At 41.6% G+C, this 26,236-nt stretch overlaps 2 protein-coding genes across 2 annotated transcripts in view; both read right to left on the reverse strand.

Moving 5' to 3' along the window:
* Positions 1 to 8,146, reverse strand: part of LOC143293893 (uncharacterized) — a 33,505-nt gene extending 25,359 nt beyond the window's left edge. Inside the window, exons 1-4 of the mRNA XM_076605240.1 lie at positions 7,430 to 8,146; positions 6,249 to 6,399; positions 3,083 to 3,266; positions 743 to 1,156 (exon numbers count right to left, since the gene is read on the reverse strand). Coding sequence (XP_076461355.1) covers positions 743 to 1,156; positions 3,083 to 3,266; positions 6,249 to 6,399; positions 7,430 to 8,137 — 1,457 coding nt within the window. The 5' untranslated portion in view covers positions 8,138 to 8,146. The remainder of the gene's footprint in view (positions 1 to 742; positions 1,157 to 3,082; positions 3,267 to 6,248; positions 6,400 to 7,429) is intronic.
* Positions 8,147 to 8,189: 43 nt separating this feature from the next.
* On the reverse strand, positions 8,190 to 24,513 carry LOC143294219 (uncharacterized). The gene is made up of 5 exons (XM_076605650.1): positions 24,271 to 24,513; positions 20,482 to 20,551; positions 14,145 to 14,373; positions 11,332 to 11,657; positions 8,190 to 8,226 (listed from the first exon to the last, which is right to left on the reverse strand). Coding segments are annotated over exons 2-5 (594 nt in total). The 5' UTR covers positions 20,484 to 20,551; positions 24,271 to 24,513.
* Positions 24,514 to 26,236: the final 1,723 nt, after the last annotated feature.

The following is a 26,236-nucleotide window of genomic DNA, read 5'->3' on the forward strand; positions in this document are numbered from 1 at the left end:
GCACATGTTGAAAGAAACAGAAAGAAGAATGAAAGAAATAAGAAAGACAAACCGAAAGGCTGGCAGATTGTGGTCTTCTGGTGAGAGAGAGAGAGACAGAGAATGAATGAATGAATGAATACTGAATGAAAAAGTACAAAAAAAAGAGAAAAAAAAAGATACAAGAGAGAGGGTGGTGAACTAAGAAAAACAAAGAGTAAGCAAGAGAAAGAGAGGGAAGAAAACAGAACGAAATATGGAAGGAAAAGAAAGAAAATGAGAGAGAAAAGGAGGTGAAGGAAACCCTACTCACGAATTTCTGCTGTGAAAAATAACACCACTGCCAGCCAACAGTTCTCACAAAATAAATGCTGCCATATTAAAAGGACCGGTTCCTATGGAGAAAAGGTACTACCCTCATCAGAAAGAGAAATGTCTGAACTATCCGACAGTACAAACTTTATTGCCACAGAATCTCATGTACGCTCACAAGCCCGCCCAAAAGGCGTGGGAAATTGCCGCGTTTTAATACAAGACAAAGAATGGTCAGAGGAGGGTTAGGCGGGCACCGCGGCAGAACCAGTTTACGGGTCTGGCACAATCGGTGCTGTCCACGGGAGCTCACTGTCGGCTAAGTGTGCGGTTCTGTTCAGAACTAACTTGGACGGCTGTGCCAACACACACACACACACACATAGCCAGGAAAGTACACAGCAAGAAACCTGATAAAAAACAAAAAAAACAAAACAAAACAGAAATGCACCTGTGCACTGGATAGTGATGGCCATTCTTGCTCCTGTTGACCAGATTGGACTGCAGCGTGTCGGTCAGGTAGTCCTCCGTGATGTACACCTGGGGGCAGCACAAGTCGTGCACAGCCACCAGGCTGACGATGTTCTCGTGCCTCAGCTCCTTCAGCAGGGACAGCTCCCTCTGGTACTGGTCAGACTGCAGGATGCCTTTGTCCGTGGACCGGTTGTGTTTCCAGTGCTCAGGGCCCGTGGGCCGGTGGATGTGCGTCTGCACCGCACTTTCGTTGAACGTGGATGGGAGCACGATCCAGCTCTGGTGGTTTCTGGTCTTGGAGTCCAGTTTGGCGTCCTTGACGCTCAGCGTGGGCCAGAAGATCAGAACGGTTTCCAGCAGCAGGAACTCCCACATGTGTTCCTGGTAGTGGCTGTGACAGTGTGTGAGAGAGAAGGCATTTTCGTTATTATTACTGACACTGTTCGTGTTTGGCTGTGACAGTGTGTGAGAGAGAAGGCGTTTTCGTTATCATTACTGTCACTGTTCGTGTCTGGCTATGGCAGTGTGTGAGAGAGAAGGCATTTTTGTTATCATTACTGTCACTGTTCGTGTCTGGCTATGGCAGTGTGAGAGAGTGAATTTTGTATTTTTGACTCACTTGTGTAAACAAAGTGAGTATGTTTTAACCCGGTGTTCGGCTGTGTGTGTGTGTGTGTGTGTGTGTGTGTGTCAAAGTTTTAGCACTATATTAAAAATTCTATTGCATGTAAAAAAAAAATAAATAAATAAAAAATTATGGATTTGAAGTGTTCTCTTTTTTTTTAACTCATGGCTCTGCACTGCTTTCCAAAGTGGCTCCACCCCTTCATCAGAACTATTGAAAACCTTTATTGTGCTTATATAATGTGATAATAATAATTAAAAAAAAAAAAGACTGCTTTACATACAGTCACTTTGTAGGAAGCTTCTGAGAGCCGATATAGGAATATATCTGAACCTCATGTGTGCTAACTGAATACTGGTTTACATAAACAGGAAAAACATGCGCAAAAAGAACACACACACACACACCCAAAAAGCTAAACAAAATTTATCTCACTGTCAATCTCATTCTTCTTCCTTCATTCCGTTGAGTGATCACAGTCAATACCTGACTATTCTATCACAGAACAAGAGAGGCAAGGCCTTCAAGACTCACTTGTGATACACTTTAAAAAAAAAATCCAAGCTTTTATGTACTGAGTATAATTTCAAAATGTAATGTTTAAGATGAGAAAGATCAGTTTAAAGCAAATTAAGTCCCGTAGTATTAATTACAGAGTAATTTCCCTTTTTTACTATCTGCACCAAAAACGTTTGCAAAATAAATAAAACTTCCATGCTTAGCAAAAGAAGTTCCTGTTTGAACACAAAATGATAATAATGACTGCTCTTGTTGTTGGGTCAGAATATCAGATCAAAGTGCCAAGTTTATAGAATACAAAAAATATAAATATAACAGTAAATGCAGTTTGCATATAATTAGGCTTCATTATTTATTTTTTTGTGCCCCTCCCAGAGGTGCAATATTGTTTTAAACAAGATGACTGGAAAGAACTGAATTTTTCCTATTTTTATGCCTAATTTGGTGTCAACTGACAAAGTATTTGCAGAGAAAATGTCAATGTTAAAGTTTACCACGGACACACAGACACACACAGACAACCGAACACCAGGTTAAAACATAGACTCACTTTGTTTACACAAGTGAGTCAATAAAAGGGGGTCTGCGGAAGATACATTTAGGTCTACATAGGTTTCTTTATAAAAAAAGAAAAGAAAAAAAGGGGTATATTCTGGTATTTATATCCTGGAGACCATCGACACAAAGGTATCTTCTTCTTCTTCTTCTGCGTTCACTCGCATTGACACGAGTGGGCTTTTACGTGTATGACCGTTTTTACCCCACCATGTAGGCAGCCATACTCCGTTTACGGGGGTGTGCATGCTGGGTATGTTCTTGTTTCCATAACCCACCGAACGCTGACATGGATTACAGGATCTTTAACGTGCGTATTTGATCTTCTGCTTGCATATACACACGAAGGGGGTTCAGGCACTAAGCAGGTCTGCACATATGTTGACCTGGGAGATGGTAAAAATCTCCACCCTTTACCCACCAGGCGCCGTCACCGTGATTTGAACCCGGGACCCTCAGATTGACAGTCCAACGCTTTAACCACTCGGCTATTGCGCCCGTCTGACACAAAGGTGTCGACTGAACTAGCCGCCACAGCTCTCTGGGGGCTAGGCAAGGCGTTCCAATCCCGGATGGTACCAATGTGGGAGGAAACCAGCCTGCCCAACAAAAACTCACAGCTGTTGCCGCAGCAGAGACCCAGTGCGCTGCCGGATGGTTTTGTTCATGCTGAACAGCAGGGGGGTCATGAAAAAGATGCACCGGGACTGACTGGACGGGTCCTGGTTCGACACCACGATGTCCAGGTAGTCCACAGTCTGGCTGTACAGCGTTTTGAAGTTCTCAGAGGAGGACAGTTTATCTGAAACAAAAAGAAAAGAAGGCATGTTTCCAGGTCAATACAAGGAGGAATTTTGTTTAAATGTCCCGTCACACATATCGGTGACTGAAGACATTTTGTTAAAGTATTTATGAATACATCTGAGTATTATCGGTTGGAAGGGGGTGGGAGATGTGGATGAATGGAGGGTTGGGAGAAACTGGGCAATTGAGGGTAAAAATGTGGGTGAAATTTGGAAGAAAAAAAAAACAAGCAAAAAAAAACAACACCTCCAAATACAGTTACAGGAAATTATTTAAAGGACTTCGTAAAAGTGAAGTCGTTAAACTGACAAGCGAAACAACTGATAATGAATGCAAAAAGTCAAAAACATCAACGTTCTCAGTCACTTGTGAAGACACTCTTTCGTGTACAAAAGGCTTCATCAAGCTACAGTGAAAAATTATATGCTCAATTGTCAGGTTACTAAAGCATATGCACTTGACATTAGAACAATATTTGGTCCGTAATGAATTTGATAATAGTCTGAGAGCTAAACTCAGAACTGGTCTGCGAATCAATACAAAAAGCATGACATAAGTTAACAGTTGGGCCAACAGCAAAGCGAGAGCTGTATTATCAATGGTTTTTCTCCACTGCAACGGGAAATCATTTACAGCTTAGTCTTTTGTGAAGGACTATGACTCTCAAACTAGGAGACAAAATTGCACTGGCTCTCAGTGCTGCAGCCTTGGGGGGCTAACCAGCTGGCCATTAGGAATCATCCCAGCACCGGCAGTCCTAAAAACCACTTGGCCGAGAGAGTGGGGATGTACTTTGAGCAAGACACTCTCCATTATAATCAAATTCTAGCCCAGATAGTCAGGACAGCAGTTACCTCCTCTGCTGTTCCGATGGTCAAAGTCGAATACAACTAGCTATCACACAAAGAGACAGAGCCGACATGAACTTGACGAATAACTCACACAGTCACTATCATCCTGCTCTATTCTGCAGATCTGCTCGCCAGCATGCTTGCTGTCATAAAGTGCCACAACCATTTGAGTTCACTGCCTGTCACTCTGAATGAACTACATCAACACCCACTGAATTCAAACAAAATTTAAAAGCATACAATTTTCAGCAGGTTTTTATGGGATTATTCTTTACGTTTTCTGGCTCTGCCATAGAGCTGAACTGTTGTGTGCGGGGCGTGTGCAGTGTGTGTGTGTGTGTGTGAGTGTGTGTGTGTGTGTGTGTGTGTGAGTGTGTACGTACGTACGTATGTGTAGGTGTGTGTGTCTGTCTGTGTGTGCGTGTGCATGCAAACCAAGTTTCTCTTAAAAAAAACAACACCAACAATAAAAAAAACAACAAAAAACCCCACTACGCTCTGTAAATGCCATTTATAACTACAGCTATCCTCACGCTCTATAAATACAAGTCATCATTACAACCATCCCAATCTATATAATCTCTGCTTGAAACAAGATGTCAAGTCCGTTCCAGACGTTCTCATTATCTATCAGTAATTAATCAGCTGATTGAACAGTGTCTCAGACAAGCATGCCAGTCCAGCCCCAGCCAGGGTACAGGCACCTCAGATTCCTCTTGGACTCTTGGCAAGGCGCAAAACAACCCAGTGATTAAAGCACTGGACTTACAATTTGAGGGTCCTAGGTTTGAATCTCGGTAATGGTGCCTGGTGGGTAAAGGATGGAGATTTTTCCAATCTCTCAGGTCAACATGTGTGCAGACCTGCTTGTGCCTGAACCCCCTCTGTGTGTATATGCACACACAAGATCAAATACGCATGTTTAAGATCCTGTAATCCTTGTCAGCGTTTGGTGGGTTATGGAAACAATTACATACCCAGCATGCACACCCCTGAAAACAAGAGTATGGCTGCTTACATGGTGTTGTGAATAAACAACACGGTCATACACTTAAAATGCTGCATTCTGTCTGAGTGTGTATGTGTGTGTGTGCCTGAAATCTGACTGAATGACACGGAACGAATGATGAGCGCCCAGTGGCAGCCATCAGTCGGCTCTACCCAGGTAGGCAGCCTGTTGTGCAAATGTCCCCGTGTATGTAAAGCGCTTAGAGCTTGCTCTCTGACCGAGGATAGGCGCTATATAAGATAAGATAACTTTATTATCTCCAACTGGAGAAATTTGGTCAGGTACATTATCACAACATAGACAAGTAAACAACATGGGGACCATAACTGTAAAAGTCAACAACATCTTTCACGAATATTACGAAGATACAAATGTAAAAAATATCACATACCACCGTTTCATACATACATCCACACACTGCAGGTAATAACTAGTATTCTTAATGTAAAAACAGAAAGAATTAAGAAACATTATTTGAATATAATTATAAACATAGCCTACTATACTGCACATTGATTAAAACAGACAGATAAGATAAGAATAAGGATAAATTGCGGAAAACCGCAACCAGATAATCAGCACACACCGGCACCCCACCCCACCCCCACCCTCACGGATTACTTGATTAAACAAGAGTAATAAACATACGTTCTCAAATAAAAGCATTTCACATATTCGCTTTTAAAAACATTGCAATTAATTATTACATCATAAGTATCCCATATCGACGGCGCAATAGCTGAATGGTTAAAGCGTTGGACTGTCAATCTGAGGGTCCCGGGTTCGAATCACGGTGACGGCGCCTGGTGGGTAAAGGGTGGAGGTTTTTACGATCTCCCAGGTCAACATATGTGCAGACCTGCTAGTGCCTGAACCCCCTTCGTGTGTATATGCAAGCAGAAGATCATATACGCACGTTAAAGATCCTGTAATCCATGTCAGCGTTCGGTGGGTTATGGAAGCAAGAACATACCCGGCATGCACATCCCCGAAAACGGAGTATGGCTGCCTACATGGCGGGGTTAAAAACGGTCATACACGTAAAAGCCCACTCGTGTGCATACGAGTGAACGCAGAAGAAGGAGAAGAAGAAGATCCCATATCATTCAGTCCTTCTTACCCATGTTCTGCTTCAGGAAGGCAGTGATGCCCACAATGCTGAGGGAGGTGATCATCCTCTGCAAGGTGACACTGGTCTCTTTGACCTTGACCTTTCTGGGCCGGAAGCTCTTCAGGAAATCCACGAACACCGGCTCAGACTTTTGGAAGGACTGTTGCAAAGGAAGATGGACACAAACTAGTTAGTCAAGCTACACCATGTCACCTTCTTTTATTTCTCTTTCTTTCTTCTTCAGAACCCCCCCCCCCCCCCCCCATGCCCACCCAGCCCAACCCCCCACCGCCACACAAAATTATGTTTATATTGGGGAAACAAAACCTGGCTCATGCATGAATCAAAGGCATCTAAGCTGAATGGTTGACTGCTTCATATTCACTCATGACTCTAATGTTGTCCTTCAAGAAGGCCTCGCTTACCTCAGTACTTTACAGAAAATGCTGCTTTCTTACAGGCTTTGTGGAGGGGTGGGGGGAGGATTTTTTTTTTTTTTTTTTTTTTTTTTTTTTTTTTTACTTACTGGTGTGTGTGTGTACGTGTGCATGTCTCTCTCTGTCTCTGTGTGTGTGTGTGTGTGTGTGTGTGTGTGTGTGGTGTGTGTGTCCTAACAAAATCTGCACTGCTGCAGATGCTTTAAATTCAGTATGTTACTGTTTTTTTTAATGCCCACAAGGACCATAATGACACACTCAACACAGCAAGGTCTAGCAAGATTCATCACCAACAAGCTAAAGACCACCATCAACACAGTTATGTCCAATACATTAAGAACTGCGCCCCCCCCCCCCCCCCCCACACACACACCCCCCTTCCCACCTCCTCATCATTGAAAGTTTCTGTTTCAGTAGCTCAAGGAGGTGTCACTGCGTTCAGACAAATCCATATACACTACACCACATCTGCCAAGCGGATGCCTGACCAGCAGCGTAACCTAACATGCTCAGTCAGGCCTTGAAAGATACATCTAAATCTCTCCAAACGTGTGAGATGTGCACTTAGAAGTTATAATTTTTTTTTTTTTTTATTAATTCCCACCCACCCCCCACCCCTCCCATATAAGTCTGCCACATCTCCACACCCTTGGATGTGACTGTGTCCTATTGTAACTATTTGTACCCTGTTCATAAATATATGAAAAAAAAGAAGAAAAAAAAGAAGTAATAATGCACACCAGCCTCACTCACCAAAGTCAGACATTCAACGAGCAGAGGAAATTTCATGCATGTAGGCCACTGAGTCACCTTCGCCCACTCTGAAGTCCTGCCGACTAACCGGCGCAACGTTTTCCCCACTTGGTCTACATTGGTGTATTTGCTCCACGCAGTTAAGCACTCCTGCAACGTTTCTTGCAACACAGTGACCGAGGATTTGGCCACCCCCACATGTGTCAACTCCGAGAGTTTTCTGAAAATGCTCTTCTTGTTGCTTTGAAAGAAAGGCCTCTGAAGAATCTTCGGGCAAAAAGCGTTGCCTTGCCCTTTGTCCAGACTCAGCACGCAGCGGTACACCACCATAAGATAGACCACGGCCAAAAACTCGGTGAAGTCCAGGCATTTCTCCACATAGTGTTTCTTTTGATCAAACCCTTCCTGCTCTTTGAGGCACTGCTCCAGGCACCTGAACAAGTCTTTCTCAGCGTCTCGGAGTGTTTGGCAGGAAAAACTGGATGGCGTCTCAAGCAGCAGCCAGCAAATAAAATGGAGGGCTTCCAAGCGGAACTGGAATTCATGACGGCTTGCAACCTTCGCCAGTGAGACCAGGTCCTTTTCCTTGCGCAAGCCCACCAAAAAGGTGTGAGCAACGTAAGCGTAATGTTCTTTGGGAACGTTCTTCAGCGCAAGCACGTCACTGCCAGAGACTTGGACTGAAGAAGAAAAGCAAATAATGAGCATGTCATAAGAGAAGCAAATGATAAACATGCCAAACAAGTTCACTCAGTTTAATTCACAGTGCTGGTTGGCAGAAGCCTCCCACATCTGGGCTGACAGCACATCAGAAACCACACCACGCACAAACCTTTAACTCGGAGCCAAATCCAAGCACAAACCATTTCCAGGCACCACACTCAGTCACACATAAAACACCTGACCATACAGTTACACTCCAAAGTCCAAGAGACAACTCTAACATATATTATGTCTTGCAGGTGGCACCAACCCCTCGCCTTCATTTTCCCCACCTAAAGAGTAAAACCAAACAAACAACAAAACAGACAAAGATGATAAAATATACACCCAATAAATAAATTATTTCAAAATACCAGAAGACCACTGTACTAAAAGAAAAAAAAATTAACAGAAAGTACATGTGATAAACTAGACTTACAGAGAACAGTCTATGTCTGCAATTAGTGCAAACAGTATTACTGGGTGGGCCACTAATGTCAACCCCCATGTTTACAACCTCAGCATGCACACCTCCTGAAAATGCGAGTATGGCTGGGGTATATATACACAAAATGGTTATACAAGTTAACATGCTTGTGTGAGTGTGTATATGTGCATGACTGAATGACAAAGTTAACGAATGATGAACATCCAGTGACAGCCACCAGCTGGCTCTGTCCAGGAAGGCAGCCTGTGGTGCAAATGACCCTGTGTTTGTAAAGCGCTTAGAGCTTGGTCTCTGACTAAGGACCGGCGCTATATAAGATAAGATAAGAATAACTTTATTATCTCCAACTGGAGAAATTTGGTCAGGTGCATTATCGCAACATAGACAAGGAAACAACATGGGGACCATGACTGTAAAAGTCAACAACAGCTTTTACGAATATTACGAAGATAATGTAAAAAGTATCACATACACCGTTTCATACATACATCCACACACTGCAGGTAATAACTAGTATTCTTAATGTAAAAAAAAAAAGAAGAAAGAATTAAGAAACATTATTTGAATATAATTATAAACACTGCCTACTATACTGCACATTGATTATAATAGACAGATAACATAAGAATAAAGATAAATTGCGGAAAACCAGATAATCAGCACACACCTGCATCACCCCCCCACCCCCACCCACCCCACACACGCGGATTACTTGATTAAACAAGAGTAATAAACATATGTTCTCAAATAAAAGCATTTCACATATTCGCTTTTATTAAACATCGCAATTAATTATTACATCGTAATTATTACACAGAAATATATTTAAGTATCCATGTCATTTTTTCTAATCTTCCATTCCTTGTCCAATTTTCCTGTGTAAGCAGTGCCGCTACCTGTGACAGCCAACTAACAAATCACAGTAGTCAACAAAGTACTTCAAGCTCATTATCAGTTTCGCCATATCTAAAATGTCAGATCTCAGAGAACGAAACACTGTCTCCCAGAACCGAAAAACCATACTGTAAGCATATAGATGGACAAATACTCCCATAGTATTTACGACTTGTCAGCTGTTTGGACCCGCGAAAAAGGAGCATTCCAAATACTTTTTTGTCCTTTAACCATGGCAAAGAACAACGGCCAGCATGTTATCCGAAACTGGTTCAATACATCACTCACTGAGTCATTCCGGTACTTCATGGTTGCTAATTTTCTACAGACGTGAAGCTAAAAATTGTACGTGGAGTCCGCACAGATCTAGTATTGAAGGAGGCACGTGGGTCTTCAACTGTCTGGGCTCATGACGAAAATAATCAACGCATCTGATCAGTCATCGATTCCTTCACCGTGAAACACCTTCAAACCAGAAGATCAGTCACATTAAAACCCTTTGTCCGTCTGCAGAGATATTAAAATAAACCCTTGCACTGATGGTCCAAATTATTATCTAATAATTCAATTGAAGTGAACTGGTAGCATTATCATAGGAAACTAACAAGAGCAAAACTTTTCACAGGGATTTTTGACTCAAGTACAACAGAATGAAAATGTGGAGTCACCATCCAGAAAGTTTTGTCAAATCTCGGCATTTACCGTTAAGCAACCACACTGATGTCATGCAAATCATAAAATGAATATCGGTACAGGACATTCTAATACTGATAAACTACTTTTTCTTGTTTCTTTCCAATAGTCTCCACAGCAACTCTGAACCTGTTTCCCATTCTGTCACGCTGTACTACGTAAAACTCTCTTTGTCTGGTTTCAGCCAGCGCTACACACTTTTGTACCTTCAGCGCATCAAACTTCGTGCCCGACTCGTCCTTTAAGGGACAAATGAAAGTCTGAAGCAAGTCCTCTTGCAAAGGGGTATGACGGTCTTCCCAGCCCACCGGATTAAATGTACAAGTTTAGGACTCTTAGGCCTTCAATTGTATTCAAAGATGACTCCTTCACTATACCTGGTTGGCTGCTTCACCTCCTACATTCGCATCCTCTGCCTTCTGTCAGACGAATTCATCGCATTCACTCAACCCAGAGACCAACTTCTGTAGGCCTTCCACCGTCTTCATCTCACCTGCTCGTACCTTGCTTAAAGAATTTCCACTTCTTTTTTCGTCAAGTCTCCACACTCAGCTCTTTTCAAGTTTGGCCTTAAAACCAAAAACTTTCAAATGCCCCTTCCTTCCCTGGGGTCTTCTTGGTGCCTTTTTTTTCCACCGTTTTTTAATCTGCCTTGCGTGAAAATGAATGGTCGAAAAAAGGCTTCTATTGTTTATAAGATTTATACGAATAATTACCTTATTATTATTACTTATTTATTTTATGTATTATAATTCAATTCTTCATTCATCATTTCACTTAAGATCTAAGAAAAATGCAACACAATCTTTCATAAGGTATCAACATTTCTGTAATCAAATGGCTGTTTTGGCTGATGGATTTTTTTCATGACCTGATGTGCTACCTAACTGAAAGTGTTCCCAAGTCAACCTTAATGGCACAACCGTGGGCATGGACGTCAAAGCAAATAAACATTTTCAATCCATCCATACACAAGCAAATGATCACTAGAATGATACAAAAGTTGCTTGCCAAAACGGAAAGAAAAACTACTTGAAGCATTGTAAAAAGATGTAAAGATTTGGGACAGATAGAAAAAACATCCTATTTTTATGGTTTCAGAACATTAACTGAGTATGATTAAAGGGAATCAGTGAAAAAAGAGAGCATTCCAACCAGAGGATACTTTGTCTGTGGCCTGAGAACCATGGGCAAAGAACTGAAGCCGACTGGCTCCATTCCTGGCAGTGTTTGATCCGAAACGTTGTCAGATACATCGGACTCCTGGTCATCTCCGGTACTTCCATCAGCGGCTGCGGTATCTGCTTTCCCATACTCACTGACGATGAAGTCTAAAAATTTCGTTCTCTTCCGTGGAGTCCGCAGGTCTGAGATATTGAATTTCTGGAGAGAATCTGGGATGGGTTCTTGACTGCTCTGAGGCTCAAGACGCACAAACAATACTTTTGCGGGATCCTGATCCAGCACCGATTCCAGTTCACCGGTAATCACCTGTCAAAACAGAAGACAATCAGTCACATTATATGCCACCTCCCATTTGCCCTGCCCTGATCCTCCGGGTAGAATTATTAGGAAATAAACATTAGCACTGATGGGGTCACTACAGGTATCTATACTATATTCCACATGTGTGTAAGTTGAACTGGTTGGCTTATATCATCAGACACTACCAACTAAACAAGAGGCAAAACCTTTATGACTCACAGGTGATTTTTGCTCAAGTACAACAGAATGGAAAATGTGGGAGCTCACCATCAGAAAGAGTGTTTGTCAAAAGTTGCTTGCTGGAAACAATTTTATGTTAAGCAGCCCACACTGATTGGTACGAGGGTCATTCAATAAATAAGGTGAATTTTTCGGTATAAGGACTTCTAATACAGATAGAAGCTTACTTTTTTTTCTTTTTTTTTTCCAACGTAGTCTCCCAGCACTGTCACACACTTTTCCCATCTGTGCACAAGCTTCCGTATTCCCTCAGCGTAAAAATCTTTGGACTGATGTCTCAGCCAGTCGCTCACAACACTTTTGACTTCATCGTCACTTTCAAACTTCGTGCCTCTCGTGAACGCTTTCAAGGGACCAAACAGGTGAAAGTCTGAAGGGGCAAGGTCTGGGCTGTAAGGGGGATGAGGGATCAGTTCCCAGCCCAGCTCGTTGATGGTCTGCACAGTTCGGGCTGCTGTGTGAGGCCTTGCGTTGTCATGATGCAAGATGACTCCTTCTGACTGATGACCCTGCGTTTGTTCTTTGTGTCTTTCTTGACCTGCCTCAGCAGTTCACAGTGTCATCCACTGTCACCCTTCTGTCAGACTGAATGAGGTCATTGACTGATTCGATCACCTCAGGAGACCTCACTTCTGTAGGCCTTCCAGGCCTGTCTTCATCCTCAACACTGCTCCGTCCTTCTTTAAACAATTTAGCCCACTTGTAGACATTTTATTTTTTCGGCTGAAACATGTGGCACCATACACAGTTGACATTCTCCTATGAATTTCAACTGGTTTGCAGCCTTCAGCAACCAAAAACTTGATAACTGACCGCTGTTCAATCCTGGAGCATGCTTCTTGGTCGGCCATCTTTGTTAATTGCCAAAACTCTCAAAGTTTTTTTTAATCTGCAAAACAAATTAAATCCATGTGAAAAAGAAGTAAAATAAAAAGAAAAAAAGTAAGCTTCTATCTGTATTATAAGTCCTTATACCGAAAAATTCACCTTATTTATTGAATGACCCTCGTATTTCATTTTGTCCATGACTATTATATAGATCTGTCAAAGCTTAAAACTTTCCATGTCTATAGCAAGACTTTCCAACTTCAGCAGATCATAAGAAAAATCGCCAAACACATCTTTGAGCATAAGGTAAACACCCTCAACAAAACCTTTTCTGTCAACAAATAATGTTTGGCTGATGGAACATTTATATTCTCCATGACCTGAGTGTGTACACTACTAAATGTTCAAGCCTGTTCTAATCTCTCTTAATTGGCACTATATCTGTGGCATGGACGTCAAAAAAAAAAAGCAAAAAAAAAGCAACTTACTGTCGGAATCCACCAAAACACAAATTGCAAATGGATCACTGAAATGAATGCAAAAGTTTTGCTCTGCACAAAACGTGACTACAGAAAGAACTCTTTGAATGCCCATGTGTAAAGAGAGTGTAACTGCTATCTTCCCCGGGCACAGCTATCAGGCAAAATACAAGATCTGCTGATTTTTATGGTCATTCAGGAAAATTATACAGTAAGTAATGCGATCTAAGCACAAATCAGTCTCTGAATAAAATGTAGCAGCATGCTTTGCTTCCTATAATTTAAATAAAATATTTTTTTTTTAAAAGCCAACCACACAAGACAATCGATGTGCCTGCTGATCAATATTTATAAGGTCTACCAAAAATGATTTTGTGTTTGGTAGGTGCATGTACTGTAAGATCTTCACACCAAGTGTAAAACACAAAAGCCTTTCTTAGTTTCTATGCTCAAGAGTGATATTTCAAAATATAATGTTTTGCTTCATTATATCCGGCACTTGTCACATCCGACTTTGTTTGAAGCAGCTTTGACTGAGGTGTTTTGCTTCACTACATCCAGCATTCGTTACATCAAACTCTTTGTTTTACAGAACAGGCACCACTGAACACCACCGAAGTGGCTCAGCAGCGGTGCAGGGTCTCCTCTGGTGTGTGGCCTCCTGGCGACCTGGCACTGATGGTTCCCTGTGGACTGCCGACGCTGGGGCTGCGACGGACGGGCCCGGGTGTGGCAGTGTATGGGGGAATCTAAATGAGCGGCGTGGGAGTAATGCCACTGAAACGGTGCAGATGAATGGGGCAGCAAAAAAACAAAAAACAAACAAACAAACAAAACAAAAACAAAAAAACTCTTTGTTTTAACCTAGCGGCTTCGACTGTACCTCAACTTCAACGAACAAAGTTTTCTTCTTCTAAATGCTGGACATGGTGCCATCATCACCTACCTGTGAGACCATCTCCGGACACAGGTGGATGATGGAGCAGCAAGTGCTGGTGAAAGCCTCCTCAAAGCGGTTCTTGTACAGGCCCCCTGGCTTGTACTCTGTCATGCAGCTGAAGTGACTCTCCTCCAGCACCTGCACGACATTCTCCACAATCTCCTCACAGCTGGTGTTTCCACAGGTGGGAATGTGGATCCTGGGGTTGCTGGCCGAGTCAGACTGGGAGCTTGCCCTGCACATTTGCATTTGTATTTGTATTTCTTTTTATCACAACAGATTTCTCTGTGTGAAATTCGGGCTGCTCTCCCCAGGGAGAGCGCATCGCTACACTACAGCGCCACCCATTTTTTTTGTATTTTTTTCTGCGTGCAGTTTTATTTGTTTTTCCTATCAAAGTGGATTTTTCTACGAAATTTTGCCAGGAACAACCCTTTTGTTGCCGTGGGTTCTTTTACGTGCGCTAAGTGCATGCTGCACACGGGACCTCAGTTTATCGTCTCATCCGAATGACTAGCGTCCAGACCACCACTCAAGGTCTAGTGGAGGCGGAGAAAATATCGGCGGCTGAGCCGTGATTCGAACCAGCGCGCTCAGATTCTCTCTCGCTTCCTAGGCGGATGCGTTACCTCTAGGCCATCACTCCACTCATAACCATGTCATCTTACGCACACCATGCTGCTAATAAAAAGAAAGAAAGAAAAGTATTTCATGAAGCTTTTCCTTTTTCTTTCTTTCTTTTTTTTTTTTTTTTTTTTTTTTTTTTTTTTTGCAAACAAAGTGTGGTAAATGTGTGGCAGCCAAACAATCTGTGCCTTGTAATGTTTGTAAGATGGCAAAGTGGAAAAGATGTTCTGCAAATGTTTGATGATGTTGTGGATTTACACACAACTGAAGACATGAGCGAAGACAGATGAAAACTTCTTAACTTTACTTAGAAACCACCGTTGGCGTTCAAGGTTACAGAGATCAAGCTCTCATGCAAGGGACGTTATTCTTAATGATAATAAATTAGGTAGTATTAGTAGTAGTTACTTTTCTTGGACTAATACTTTAGATACATTACACACCTTGAGCAAAAAAAAAAAAAAAAAAAAAAAAAAAAGCAAAAAAAAAAAAAGCATTTTATCTTTATGTCTTGTGTTTGGTCAGTCACTGTGTAACTGAATTTGAAGATCAGGTCACAGGCACAAGCTCTGTCATGCCCACAAGCTGGTTAAATGTTTTACCCCATCATTATACTGACCTTTGATCCTTGGTTTTGATTAGCAAAGCAGCGAATCTTTTATCAAAGGGTTGCCTAAAAGGCTTCTTCTTCTTCTTCTTCTGCGTTCACTCGTATGCACACAAGTGGGCTTTTACGTGTATGACCGTTTTTACCCCACCATGTAGGCAGCCATACTCCGTTTTCGGGGGTGTGCATGCTGGGTATGTTCTTGTTTCCATAACCCACCGAACGCTGACATGGATTACAGGATCTTTAACATGCGCATTTGATCTTCTGCTTGCATATACACACGAAGGGGGTTCAGGCACTAGCAGGTCTGCACATATGTTGACCTGGGAGATGGTAAAAATCTCCACCCTTTACCCACCAGGCGCCGTCACCGTGATTCGAACCCGGGACCTTCAGATTGACAGTCCAACGCTTTAACCACTCGGATATTGCGCCCGTCGAAAAGGCTTCAATATCTACAATCCTGTCATGTTTAGGCTTTTGTTGCCTGTTCTATTTGCACTGGGTGAGGATAAGCTAATGCTTTAGTTTAATGTTTTACTACGTAAGCGAGCAAAGACAATCACACAGAAGGTAAAACCTCTTTTTAATTTGAATGTATCTGTCACACTTTGATGCCTCACTAGACATCTAGTTGAACAGCATGCTGGAATTGTCCCATGTGTTCATAACGCCTGAATGATACAGGAATACATGATGACTAAATAGTGACATTAGTGAAACATTATGTTGCTCCGCCGCTCCTTGAACTGGAAATCTTAAAAGGAAATTTTCTATCTAAAATTACGTTTAAATAACATACTTACCGTGACCCAACTAGTGCAGACTCCGGCAGGGGTCTGACATTCCTGTCCTGTGCAAACTACTATCCGCCTATGCGGAGAAATCGAAAGTACTATGGCCGATAACCTCCCGGAAGTAGGTAACCTCCCCTTTGTCCTGCTGGCTAGCGTCCTCTTTTTCCGGCAGCCATCATGACTCCTGTTCCTGTGCTCTCCATACGGCTAGGGTTTTTTTGTTGTATTTTCTGTCTGTCTGTCACATCTCTGGCGTTCTTGTTTTTTGTCAAATTATGTCTCCAACCAGGTCACATAATTATGTAGCTCGATTGGGCGATCGCGCTAAAATTCAGGCGCTATCTCAATCGGTGAATGACTACTCTCTGAATAAAGTACATGGATAACAATGCACAAAAAAAAAAGGCTTCCATGAATGGGAACCCCATTAATATCCAGAACATGCTTAAATGTAACAAACTTTGAATGTTGGGTTTATTACATTAAAATCTTTTTTTTTTTTTAAATTCAGGAAAACAGTTGTTTTTTTTTTTAAACTATGAGTCTGTTATTGACTTTTGTCATTTTTTTTTTACCGGTAACTTTTCTTCTTCTGTTGTAGACACTTTTTTTTTTTTTTTTTTAAATACTTTTAATGTTATTGCTAAGCTTGACAAGCTCTGTTAACGAAATTCATATTTGGAAAGAATAGAATCAGGATATACATACACTATGGGTGAAAACAAATTAAAGCACCCAGCTAATTGTGCAATTATGTTCCAATGCTCTTGTCTGGGAAGTTTGCCAGTGCAAAACACCAAGTTGAGCCTCTTGGTAACAACATGACCAAGAGACTTCTTTGTCAACTGCCTGATTAGAGTAGGATATAGATCTGTGGGTTGTAATTTAGTATCGTGTCAGGTTTTGTGTTGCGTATGTCTGGACTGTTTCTTCTACCTCTAGTGGAACTGTCTATAACTTATGGGTGGAACAGAAGACGGGCGCAATAGCCGAGTGGTTAAAGCGTTGGACTGTCAATCTGAAAGTCCCGGGTTCGAATCACGGTGACGGCACCTGGTGGGTAAAGGGTGGAGATTTTTACCATCTCCCAGGTCAACATATGTGCAGACCTGCTAGTGCCTGAACCCCCTTCGTGTGTATATGCAAGCAGAAGATCAAATGCGCATGTTAAAGATCCTGTAATCCATGTCAGCGTTCGGTGGGTTATGGAAACAAGAACATACCCAGCATGCACACCCCCGAAAACGGAGTATGGCTGCCTACATGGCGGGGGTAAAAACGGTCATACACGTAAAAGCCCACTCGTGCGCATACGAGTGAACGTGGGAGTTGCAGCCCACGAATGCAGAAGAAGAAGAAAGTGGAACGGAAAACAGACTTGATGATAAAATTACAGCGGAGAGGACTGGAACCTCACTGACCCATTTGATCAAAAGAACTGCTCTGTCTTCAGACCAACGACAAACAAGAGAGGCAAGGCCTTCAAGACTCACTTGTGATAAATTAAGTCCCCTAGCATTAATTACAGAGTAATTTCCCTTTTTTACTATCTGCACCAAAACGTTTGCAAAAGAAATAAAAATTCCATGCTTAGCAAAAGAAGTTCCTGTTTGAACAAAAAAATGATAATAATGACTCCTCTTGCTGTTGTGTCAGAATAAGAGGTCAAAGTGCCAAGTTTAGAGAATACAAAAAATATAAATATAACAGTAAATGCAGTTTGCATATAATTAGGCTTCTTTTTTTATTTTTTTGTGCCCATCCCAGAGGTGCAATATTGTTTTAAACACGATGACTGGAAAGAACTGAATTTTTCCTATTTTTATGCCAAATTTGGTGTCAACTGACAAAGTATTTGCAGAGAAAATGTCAATGTTAAAGTTTACCACGGACACACAGACACGTGGACACACAGACACGTGGACACACACACACACACACAGACAACCGAACACCGGGTTAAAACATAAACTCACTTTGTTTACACAAGTGAGTCAAAAAGGTGAAAACATTGGAAGCAAAGACACAGCGCAATCTATCCAATGTTCAGTGTGTGACAAATGAAATGAATAAAATGATCAAACCTCTTTGTGTCTAAGCTTGAGACTGTGGGCTTTACTGTTGCTAATAGGAATAGCGATCACGCCTTAATTTTAGCCCGATCGCCCAATCGAGCTACATAATCATGCGACCTGTTTGAAGGCATAATTAGACAAACAACAAGGACGCCAAAGAATCGACAGACAGATAGAAAATATAAAAAAAACTTAGCTGTATGCAGTGCACAGGAACAGGTGTCGAGATGGCTGCCGGAAAAAGAGGGTGCTAGCTAGTGGGACAAAGGGGAGGTTACCTACTTCCAGGGAGATTATCGGCCGTAGTTGCTCTCTTTTTCTCCGCATAGGCGGATAGTAGTTTGCAAAGGACAGGAATGTCAGACCCCTGCCGGAGCCTGCACTAGTTGGGTCACGGTTAAGTATGTGTAATTGAAGTATGATTTTTAATGTTTTACTGGACACATAATTCAGTTGTCTGCTGGAACATTCCATGCCGATGGGATGCCTGGCGGATAAAGTACAACGACTAAAGAGTGGAACCGATTTAGTGGCACCAAGACAGCACCAGTTTCAGTTTCTCAAAGGAGATGTCACTGCGTTCTGACAAATCCATACACTACTTCACATCTCACCCTCAGGAAGCCAGCATCCAGCATCACATGCCAAGCCCTGACCTGGAACCCGCAGGGAAAGAGGAAGAGAGGCCGGCCTCGCAACAGCTGGAGGCGAGATACCGAGGCAGAGCTGAAGCAGCAAGGGACCAAATGGACTGGAATGGCCAGAACAGCCCAGAACAGAGTGCGATGGCGAGGGAGGGGTCGTCGATGGCCTATGCTCCACCAGGAGCGATGGGCAAAATGAATGAATGACTTCACATCTGCTAGGCAGATGCCAAGACCAGCAGCATAACCCCGATGCCCATGGTCAGGACTTGATAGGTATACCTATCAGAGTGGATTTCCTCTACAGAATTTTGCCAGGGAAAACACTTATGCTACCTATGGGTTCTTTTTTTAGTGTGCTTAGTGTGTGCAGCACACAGAACCTCAGTGTATCATCTCACCCAAATGACTAGATATTCAGTTTGATTTTTACAAACTTGTGAGACAGGGGGGAGACTGGGGCTCGAACTCAAAACACTCATGAACACTGCATCAGTTCTGTAACTGCAATGTTTTAAAAGCAAATATGTGAAATGCTTTTATTTGAGAACATATGTTTATTACTCTTGTTTAATCAAGTAAACCGTGTGTGTGGGTGGGTGTGGGTGTGTGATGATTATCTGGTTGTGGTTTTCCGCAATTTATCTTTATTCTTATCATATCTGTCTTATTATAATCAATGTGCAATATAGTAGGCTATGCTTATAATTATATTCAAAATTATGTTTCTTAATTCTTTCTGTTTTTACATTAAGAATACCAGTTATTATCTGCAGTGTGTGGATGTATGTATGAAACGGTGTCTGTGATATTTTTTACATTTGTGTCTTTGTAATATTCGTAAAAGCTGTTGTTGACTTTTACAATTATGGTCCCAATGCTGTTTACTTGTCTATGTTGTGATAATGCACCTGACCAAATTTCTCCAGTTGGAGATACTAAAGTTATTGTTATTCTTATTCTGTAAACATTTACTGCTAGATTTATTTTTTGTTGTTGTTTGTTTGTTCTGGCGGACTCTTTGCTCATTATCAACACAGCCACAGATGATTTGAGTTTAAAACTGTGACAACAAATCAGATGACAGACTGATTTGAGTTTAAAACTGTGACATCAGATGACAGACTGATTTGAGTTTAAAACTGTGACAACAAATCAGATGACAGACTGATCTGAGTTTAAAACTGTGACATCAGATGACAGACAGATTTGAGTTTAAAACTGTGACATCAGATGACAGACTGATTTGAGTTTAAAACTGTGACATCAGATGACAGACTGATCTGAGTTTAAAACTGTGACATCAGATGACAGACTGATTTGAGTTTAAAACTGTGACATCAGATGACAGACTGATCTGAGTTTAAAACTGTGACAACAAACGTTATATATAATAAACATGCACACAGTCACTTATACCAGTGAAAAGGGATAAATTCACTGCTCACAAATTTTCTTTTCAATTAACAGTTTTTCCTTCCTCATAAAATCATGTACAGATATAATATACATATATATATGCTAACGGTGGTCTTGAGATTTCGCCCTTCACAGAAGAAATGGTATACAAATTTGCAGCAAGATACTTACATGGTGAGTTTTTATTTTATGGTGTCTCACTGTCAGTCATTTGTACATGTGCCCTTCATCTTGTAATGTCCTGCACACACACACACACACACACACACATTATACATCATCATTTGCAATATTCTGTAAGTAGAAGATAAGTGTCTGTAGATAAATGTGTGTGTGTGTGTGTGTGTGTGTGTGTGTATGCGTGTGTTGTGTTTTGTGTGTGTGTGTTTTGTTGTTGTTGTTTGTGTGTGTGTGTGTGTGTGTGTGTGTGAGTGTGTGTATGTGTGTGTTGTGTTTTGTGTGTGTGGTTTTTTTGTTGTTTTGTGTGTGTGTGTGTGTGTGTGTGTGTGTGTGTGTGTGTGTGTGTGTGTTGTGTTTTGTGTGTGTGTTTTTGTTGTTTTGTGTGTGTGTGTGTGTGTGTGTGTGTGTGTGTGTGTGTGTGTGTGTGTGTGTGTGTGTGTGTGTGTGTGTGTGTGTGTGTGTGTGTGTGTGTTGTGTTTTGTGTGTGTGTGTATTTTTGTTGTTTTGTGTGTGTGTGTGTGTGTGTGTGTGTGTGTGTGTGTTTGTTGTTTTGTGTGTGTGTGTGTGTGTGTGTGTGTGTGTGTGTGTGTGTGTGTTGTGTTTTGTGTGTGTGTTTTTTTGTTGTTTTGTGTGTGTGTGTGTGTGTTTTGTGTGTGTGTGTGTGTGTGTGTGTGTGTGTGTGTTTGTTTGTTTTGTGTGTGTGTGTGTGTGTGTTTGTTGTTTTGTGTGTGTGTGTGTGTGTGTGTGTGTGTGTGCGTTTGTTGTTTTGTGTGTGTGTGTGTGTTTGTTGTTTTGTGTGTGTGTGTGTGTGTGTGTGTGTGTGTGTGTGTGTGTTTGTTGTTTTGTGTGTGTGTGAGGAAGGGGAAAGCATGAAGAGGGGAAACGACAGATCATGAACACACTGGTCATAAGGATCAGATGCCGGAGGGCAAGGCCTCTATAATCATTTAGAAATAAAACCAAACAAAAACTAAACAAGAGAGGCAAGGCCTTCAAGACTCACTTGTGATACACTTAAAAAAAAAAATCCAAGCTTTTTATGTATCGAGTATAATTTCAAAATGTATTGTTTAAGATGAGAAAGATCAGTTTAAAGCAAATTAAGTCCCCTAGCATTAATTACAGAGTAATTTCCCTTTTTTTACTATCTGCACCAAAACGTTTGCAAAATAAATAAAACTTCCATGCTTAGCAAAAGGATTTCCTGTTTGAACAAAAAACGATAAAAATGACTGCTCTTGTTGCGTCAGAATATCAGATCAAAGTGCCAAGTTTAGGGAATACAAAAAATATAACAGTAAATGCAGTTTGCATATAATTAGGCTTCATTATTTATTTGCTTGTGCCCATCCCAGAGGTGCAATATTGTTTTAAACAAGATGACTGGAAAGAACTGAATATTTCCTATTTTTATGCCTAATTTGGTGTCAACTGACAAAGTATTTGCAGAGAAAATGTCAATGTTAAAGTTTACCACGGGCACACAGACACACACACACACAACCGAACACCGGTTTAAAACATAGACTCACTTTGTTTACACAAGTGAGTCAAAACATGAATCAAAGTAGTATGAATCAAAGTTCAGTCTGCAGATTTATTTCTGGTGTACTTCCAAGGACGCATTTTCAAATTCCTGTTTCAATTTGAAAAGGCTTCTTTGCAAGTGCCGCAGAAATATTTCATTTGTGTTCATTTCATGAGCTGGGACGATGCTGATCAGGTGAGCTCTGACTGGTACATCCCCCTTGCTTCAAGGCTTATCACTTTTAACTCTCTCCATACGAACGGTGAAAGAGACGACGTTAACAGCGTTTCACCCCAATTACCATCATCAAAATATTGCAAGCGGAAGGTTCTTATACTGAAGAGGTGAATGTTGACAAAGAATACCACAATTCTGATGACGTAAGCTAAAGGTTGGGTCATTCAGACACCCACTGGACATCCGAGGGGTCTGTGTAGAGGAGAAGAGAGGACTGGCCGTACTGAGTGAGTTAAGAACTGCCAGGAGTGAAGGTGACAGAATAGCTCAGACACTCGATCTTTTGCCAATAGAAACAGTGAGGGTCTGGGTTTGATGCCCACTCTGATGGGCGCAATAGCCGAGTAGTTAAAGCGTTGGACTGTCAATCTGAGGGTCCCGGGTTCGAATCACGGTGACGGCGCCTGGTGGGTAAAGGGTGGAGATTTTTACGATCTCCCAGGTCAACATATGTGCAGACCTGCTAGTGCCTGAACCCCCTTCGTGTGTATATGCAAGCAGAAGATCAAATACGCACGTTAAAGATCCTGTAATCCATGTCAGCGTTCGGTGGGTTATGGAAACAAGAACATAGCCCAGCATGCACACCCCCAAAAACGGAGTATTCATGTTTGTGAATAATATGCACGTTTTAAACATCGGCTTTTACATTGTACAGTGCAGCTGAGCATGTTTTTCATGGAAAGGTGCTTTATAAATTATACTATTATATCCTCTGGTAAAAATGTGTATAAGTCCACTGTGATAGGTAAACAAATATGCATGCACTAAAGGCCAGACTAAGTGCATTGGGTTATGCTTCTGGTCAGGCATCTGCCTACCACTAGTACCAGGACCTACAATTATATTGTCTTTTTTTTGGTCTTTTTTCTTAACTCACTTTGGCTCCTGTCCATGAAATTGCAGGCGAAGGGTTTTTTCATGAGCAGGGATGGTAGATATAAATCACTGGGAAATTTATTTACCTACTGAAACATAAAAAAAAGAAAGAAAAAAAAAAAGACGATAATAAATGATCATAGCATTTTACCTTTAAAAAGGACTGGCAATGTGTGACTGAAAATGTGGCTTTAATTTCAGATGGCCAATCCCCTTTTTCAAATTCCTGGAGTTCAGAGGCGGAGCTGCTGAAATGTCATTTTCTGGGGAAAGCCAGGCCCACATGCCTGTCAACTGAAAAAGAGGCCAAACCTCTCTGTGGCCATAATTACGAGCCGATCAAATTTCATACGCTGGTTGCATACTCCCATGAGCCCCCAAAACTAACAACCATTGATTGCTGTTTCTGCACGAGCCCGACAAATAACAATCAACACTGAATGTCTTGTCATTTACTCGATCACAAAGTTGCTGACAACTTTTCCGAACTCCAGCGAAATTCTGCCGCGTCACTGACACACCCGCTGGAACTATGCTTGCAAACCCAAGTGGTTCATCCGTCTAAAACCAGAACCTGGTAAAAAAAAAAAATTATTACGTAATATAATGTAGTTGATTCCGGTCTTTCACCCCGGTTCCCCCGCCCCCTCCCTACTCCTCGGTCCCCTTCTCCCGCCCCAAAATGAACATAACCAGCCGCTAAATCACCTTGATCTACCGGGTGGGGGGTGATAGGGACTGCTCCTGTGCGCAGGTCAAAATGGCTGAAAAGTGCTCACGAAAGTTTTGTACCAAAGCTACAAGATCATGACACAGGCCTGCAGAAACTACTAATGAGTGTTTTAGATGTAAACTTTTACCCTCAGTTTCTGTCTCAATGTGGTGGAAAAGCGTGCGGACTGATCCGTATGCACAACACCACATCTGCTCTGTATGTGTGTGTGTGTGTGTGTGTGTGTGTGCGTGTGTGTATAAAAGTAGATGCCTGATATTCGCATATAAACCCTGCGCGCTTGTCTTCTCCTGTGGTAATCCCTGTACGGGGTAAATATCCACGGGCCTAAAAAAAACAACTTTCACTGAAAACCATTAACACAGAATGGAAAATATTTGGAAAGTTGAGATTCAATACGCACCTGTATTCCACAAATACTTCCGCACTTCGCTGGTGAACACTGCACATGACCATGTTCAACCTACTTTGACACGAATGAATTCGACAAACAAGAAAATCATGTAATGGTATTGTGTAAGATCTTTTAAGGGAATGAAGGAGACACCACGGAATAAGCACTACCGAATACTTGAGAATCTGTCAAACTTTCTGTGTCCAAAAATCCTCATAATTGGTTTTTCCGGTGACTGGAAGCTCAAGGTTGCAGTCAACACGGGTTTGTGGGTGACACACTTTTCTGATTGGTCCGCACCACGGTGACATATTCATCGTCCGCTATCTGTGTCGCCCGTTACTCGAATCTGAGAGACAGCCTGAACTTTAACACGCAGTTGAGGACTTGATTGGTTTGCGCCCATGATAGTATATGAACTTTCGCGCAGGAGACTTGTCTTTGATTTTGTACAAGTGTACGATACTTGTCAGCCAGATAATGAGATCGCCTGGTGTTTGTGTGTGTGCGCGCGTGCGTGAGCGTGTGCCTTAAAGGGTGCGCATGCGGATGCGCAATATTTAGCTGTCAAGTATGATGATTTTATTTCATGATGGTGAATTGAATAAGCAGCAACTGCTTTTTTACATCAATGAAAAAAAAAAGGAGAAAAAAAAAAGGAAAAAATATAGGAGAGAGAGAGAGAAAAAAAAGAAACAAGCAGATGAAGAGCAACAATAACAACAAAATTCATATTTATATACTGTGCATATGTGTGTGTGTGTGTGTCTTCTATCAAGTGTGTGCATGCGGGCAAATGTGTGCATGTATGAAGACTGAGATCGAGAGAGAGACAGACATAAAGAAGCTCCATAATTATGCTGAAGAGTAAGCTCAGTAAAACTGGCCGTGTAAGAGGATATGCTGTCATGTGATCCCAAGGTATGCTGTATGACTGGAGCTGGGTGTTACGCCAAAGCACTCGGAAAAAGCAACATGGATGGTGTAGCTCAAGACAATTTAAAAGAATGCGTTGGTTACATGTAACAATAGAGACAGCACTAAAGCAGCACAGGGCATACACACAATAAAGGGTTTCCTGTGTACAGGGTTAATTGGCTAATCACTGTTGTCTTATTTATTCATTTATTATTATTATTATTTTATTATTATATTATTATTATCATTACTACTACCTTTTTTATATCATAATTATTATTTATTTATTTATGTAAGCTTATCTATTATTTATTCACCTTTTTTTTTTCTCAAGGCCTGACGAAAGCGTTGGGTTACGCTGCTGGTCAGGCATCTGCTTGGCAGATGTGGTGTAGCTTATATGGATTTGACGCCTCCTTGAGCTACTGAAAACTGAAAAACTGTAAGATAGGGATAGCAAGAGCAAAAAGGTGAGGGATAAATCCCCTGCATGCTCTCTGCCCAGTAATAGATAAAGTGGAAAAAAAACAACAACACAAATTGCAGACTCGGAACTGAGACATCAAAGAGAAGCGGAAGATTTTGGTTCAATGGCTGGTTCCATGTCAGGACTGACAGTGCTAAATGTGTTTGAATGGAACCACACAGTTTAAGTTCTTACACTCCAAAAGCAGCGTCTTGGATTGGAAGCGTTGCTCAAAAAATTTCCTGGCTGAACCTGCAGGAGTCTGTTATCTCAGTCTCTGGCCTGGTTGACACCACAGGATTCAGAATGAAGGATCAAAGTGTTAGAATACAGCTATGTCACATGGACCTCTATCATGCATTATCATCATTTTCAACCTCATTCATCATCAAGATAAACAAAACTGGTCCCCAATTTCTGTGTGCTTTCATGCCCTGCTTTCCTGGTGATCCCGGGTTTTGATTCCCCCCCATCAAATTCAAGCTAGTGGTGAGTTCCTGTGTGTCAAAGAATTCAGTCTTAGCAGTTTAAAGGAAATCTGTCACTGGGAAGATGGGGTTGCGGTCATTATCATAGGAGGTGACAAAGCAA

The sequence above is a fragment of the Babylonia areolata genome, chromosome 19, assembly GCF_041734735.1.
Source record: "Babylonia areolata isolate BAREFJ2019XMU chromosome 19, ASM4173473v1, whole genome shotgun sequence".
Lineage (NCBI taxonomy): Eukaryota > Metazoa > Mollusca > Gastropoda > Neogastropoda > Buccinidae > Babylonia > Babylonia areolata.

Excerpts from the sequence above, each read along its gene's own strand:
- LOC143294219 (XM_076605650.1), bottom strand. Across the intron at positions 11,658-14,144 it reads GTCCGGAGATGGTCTCACAG|GTGATTACCGGTGAACTGGA; the intron begins GTAGGTGATGAT and ends CTGTTTTGACAG. Across the intron at positions 8,227-11,331 it reads GTTCTCAGGCCACAGACAAA|CCCAGATGTGGGAGGCTTCT; the intron begins GTATCCTCTGGT and ends ATGTGCTGTCAG.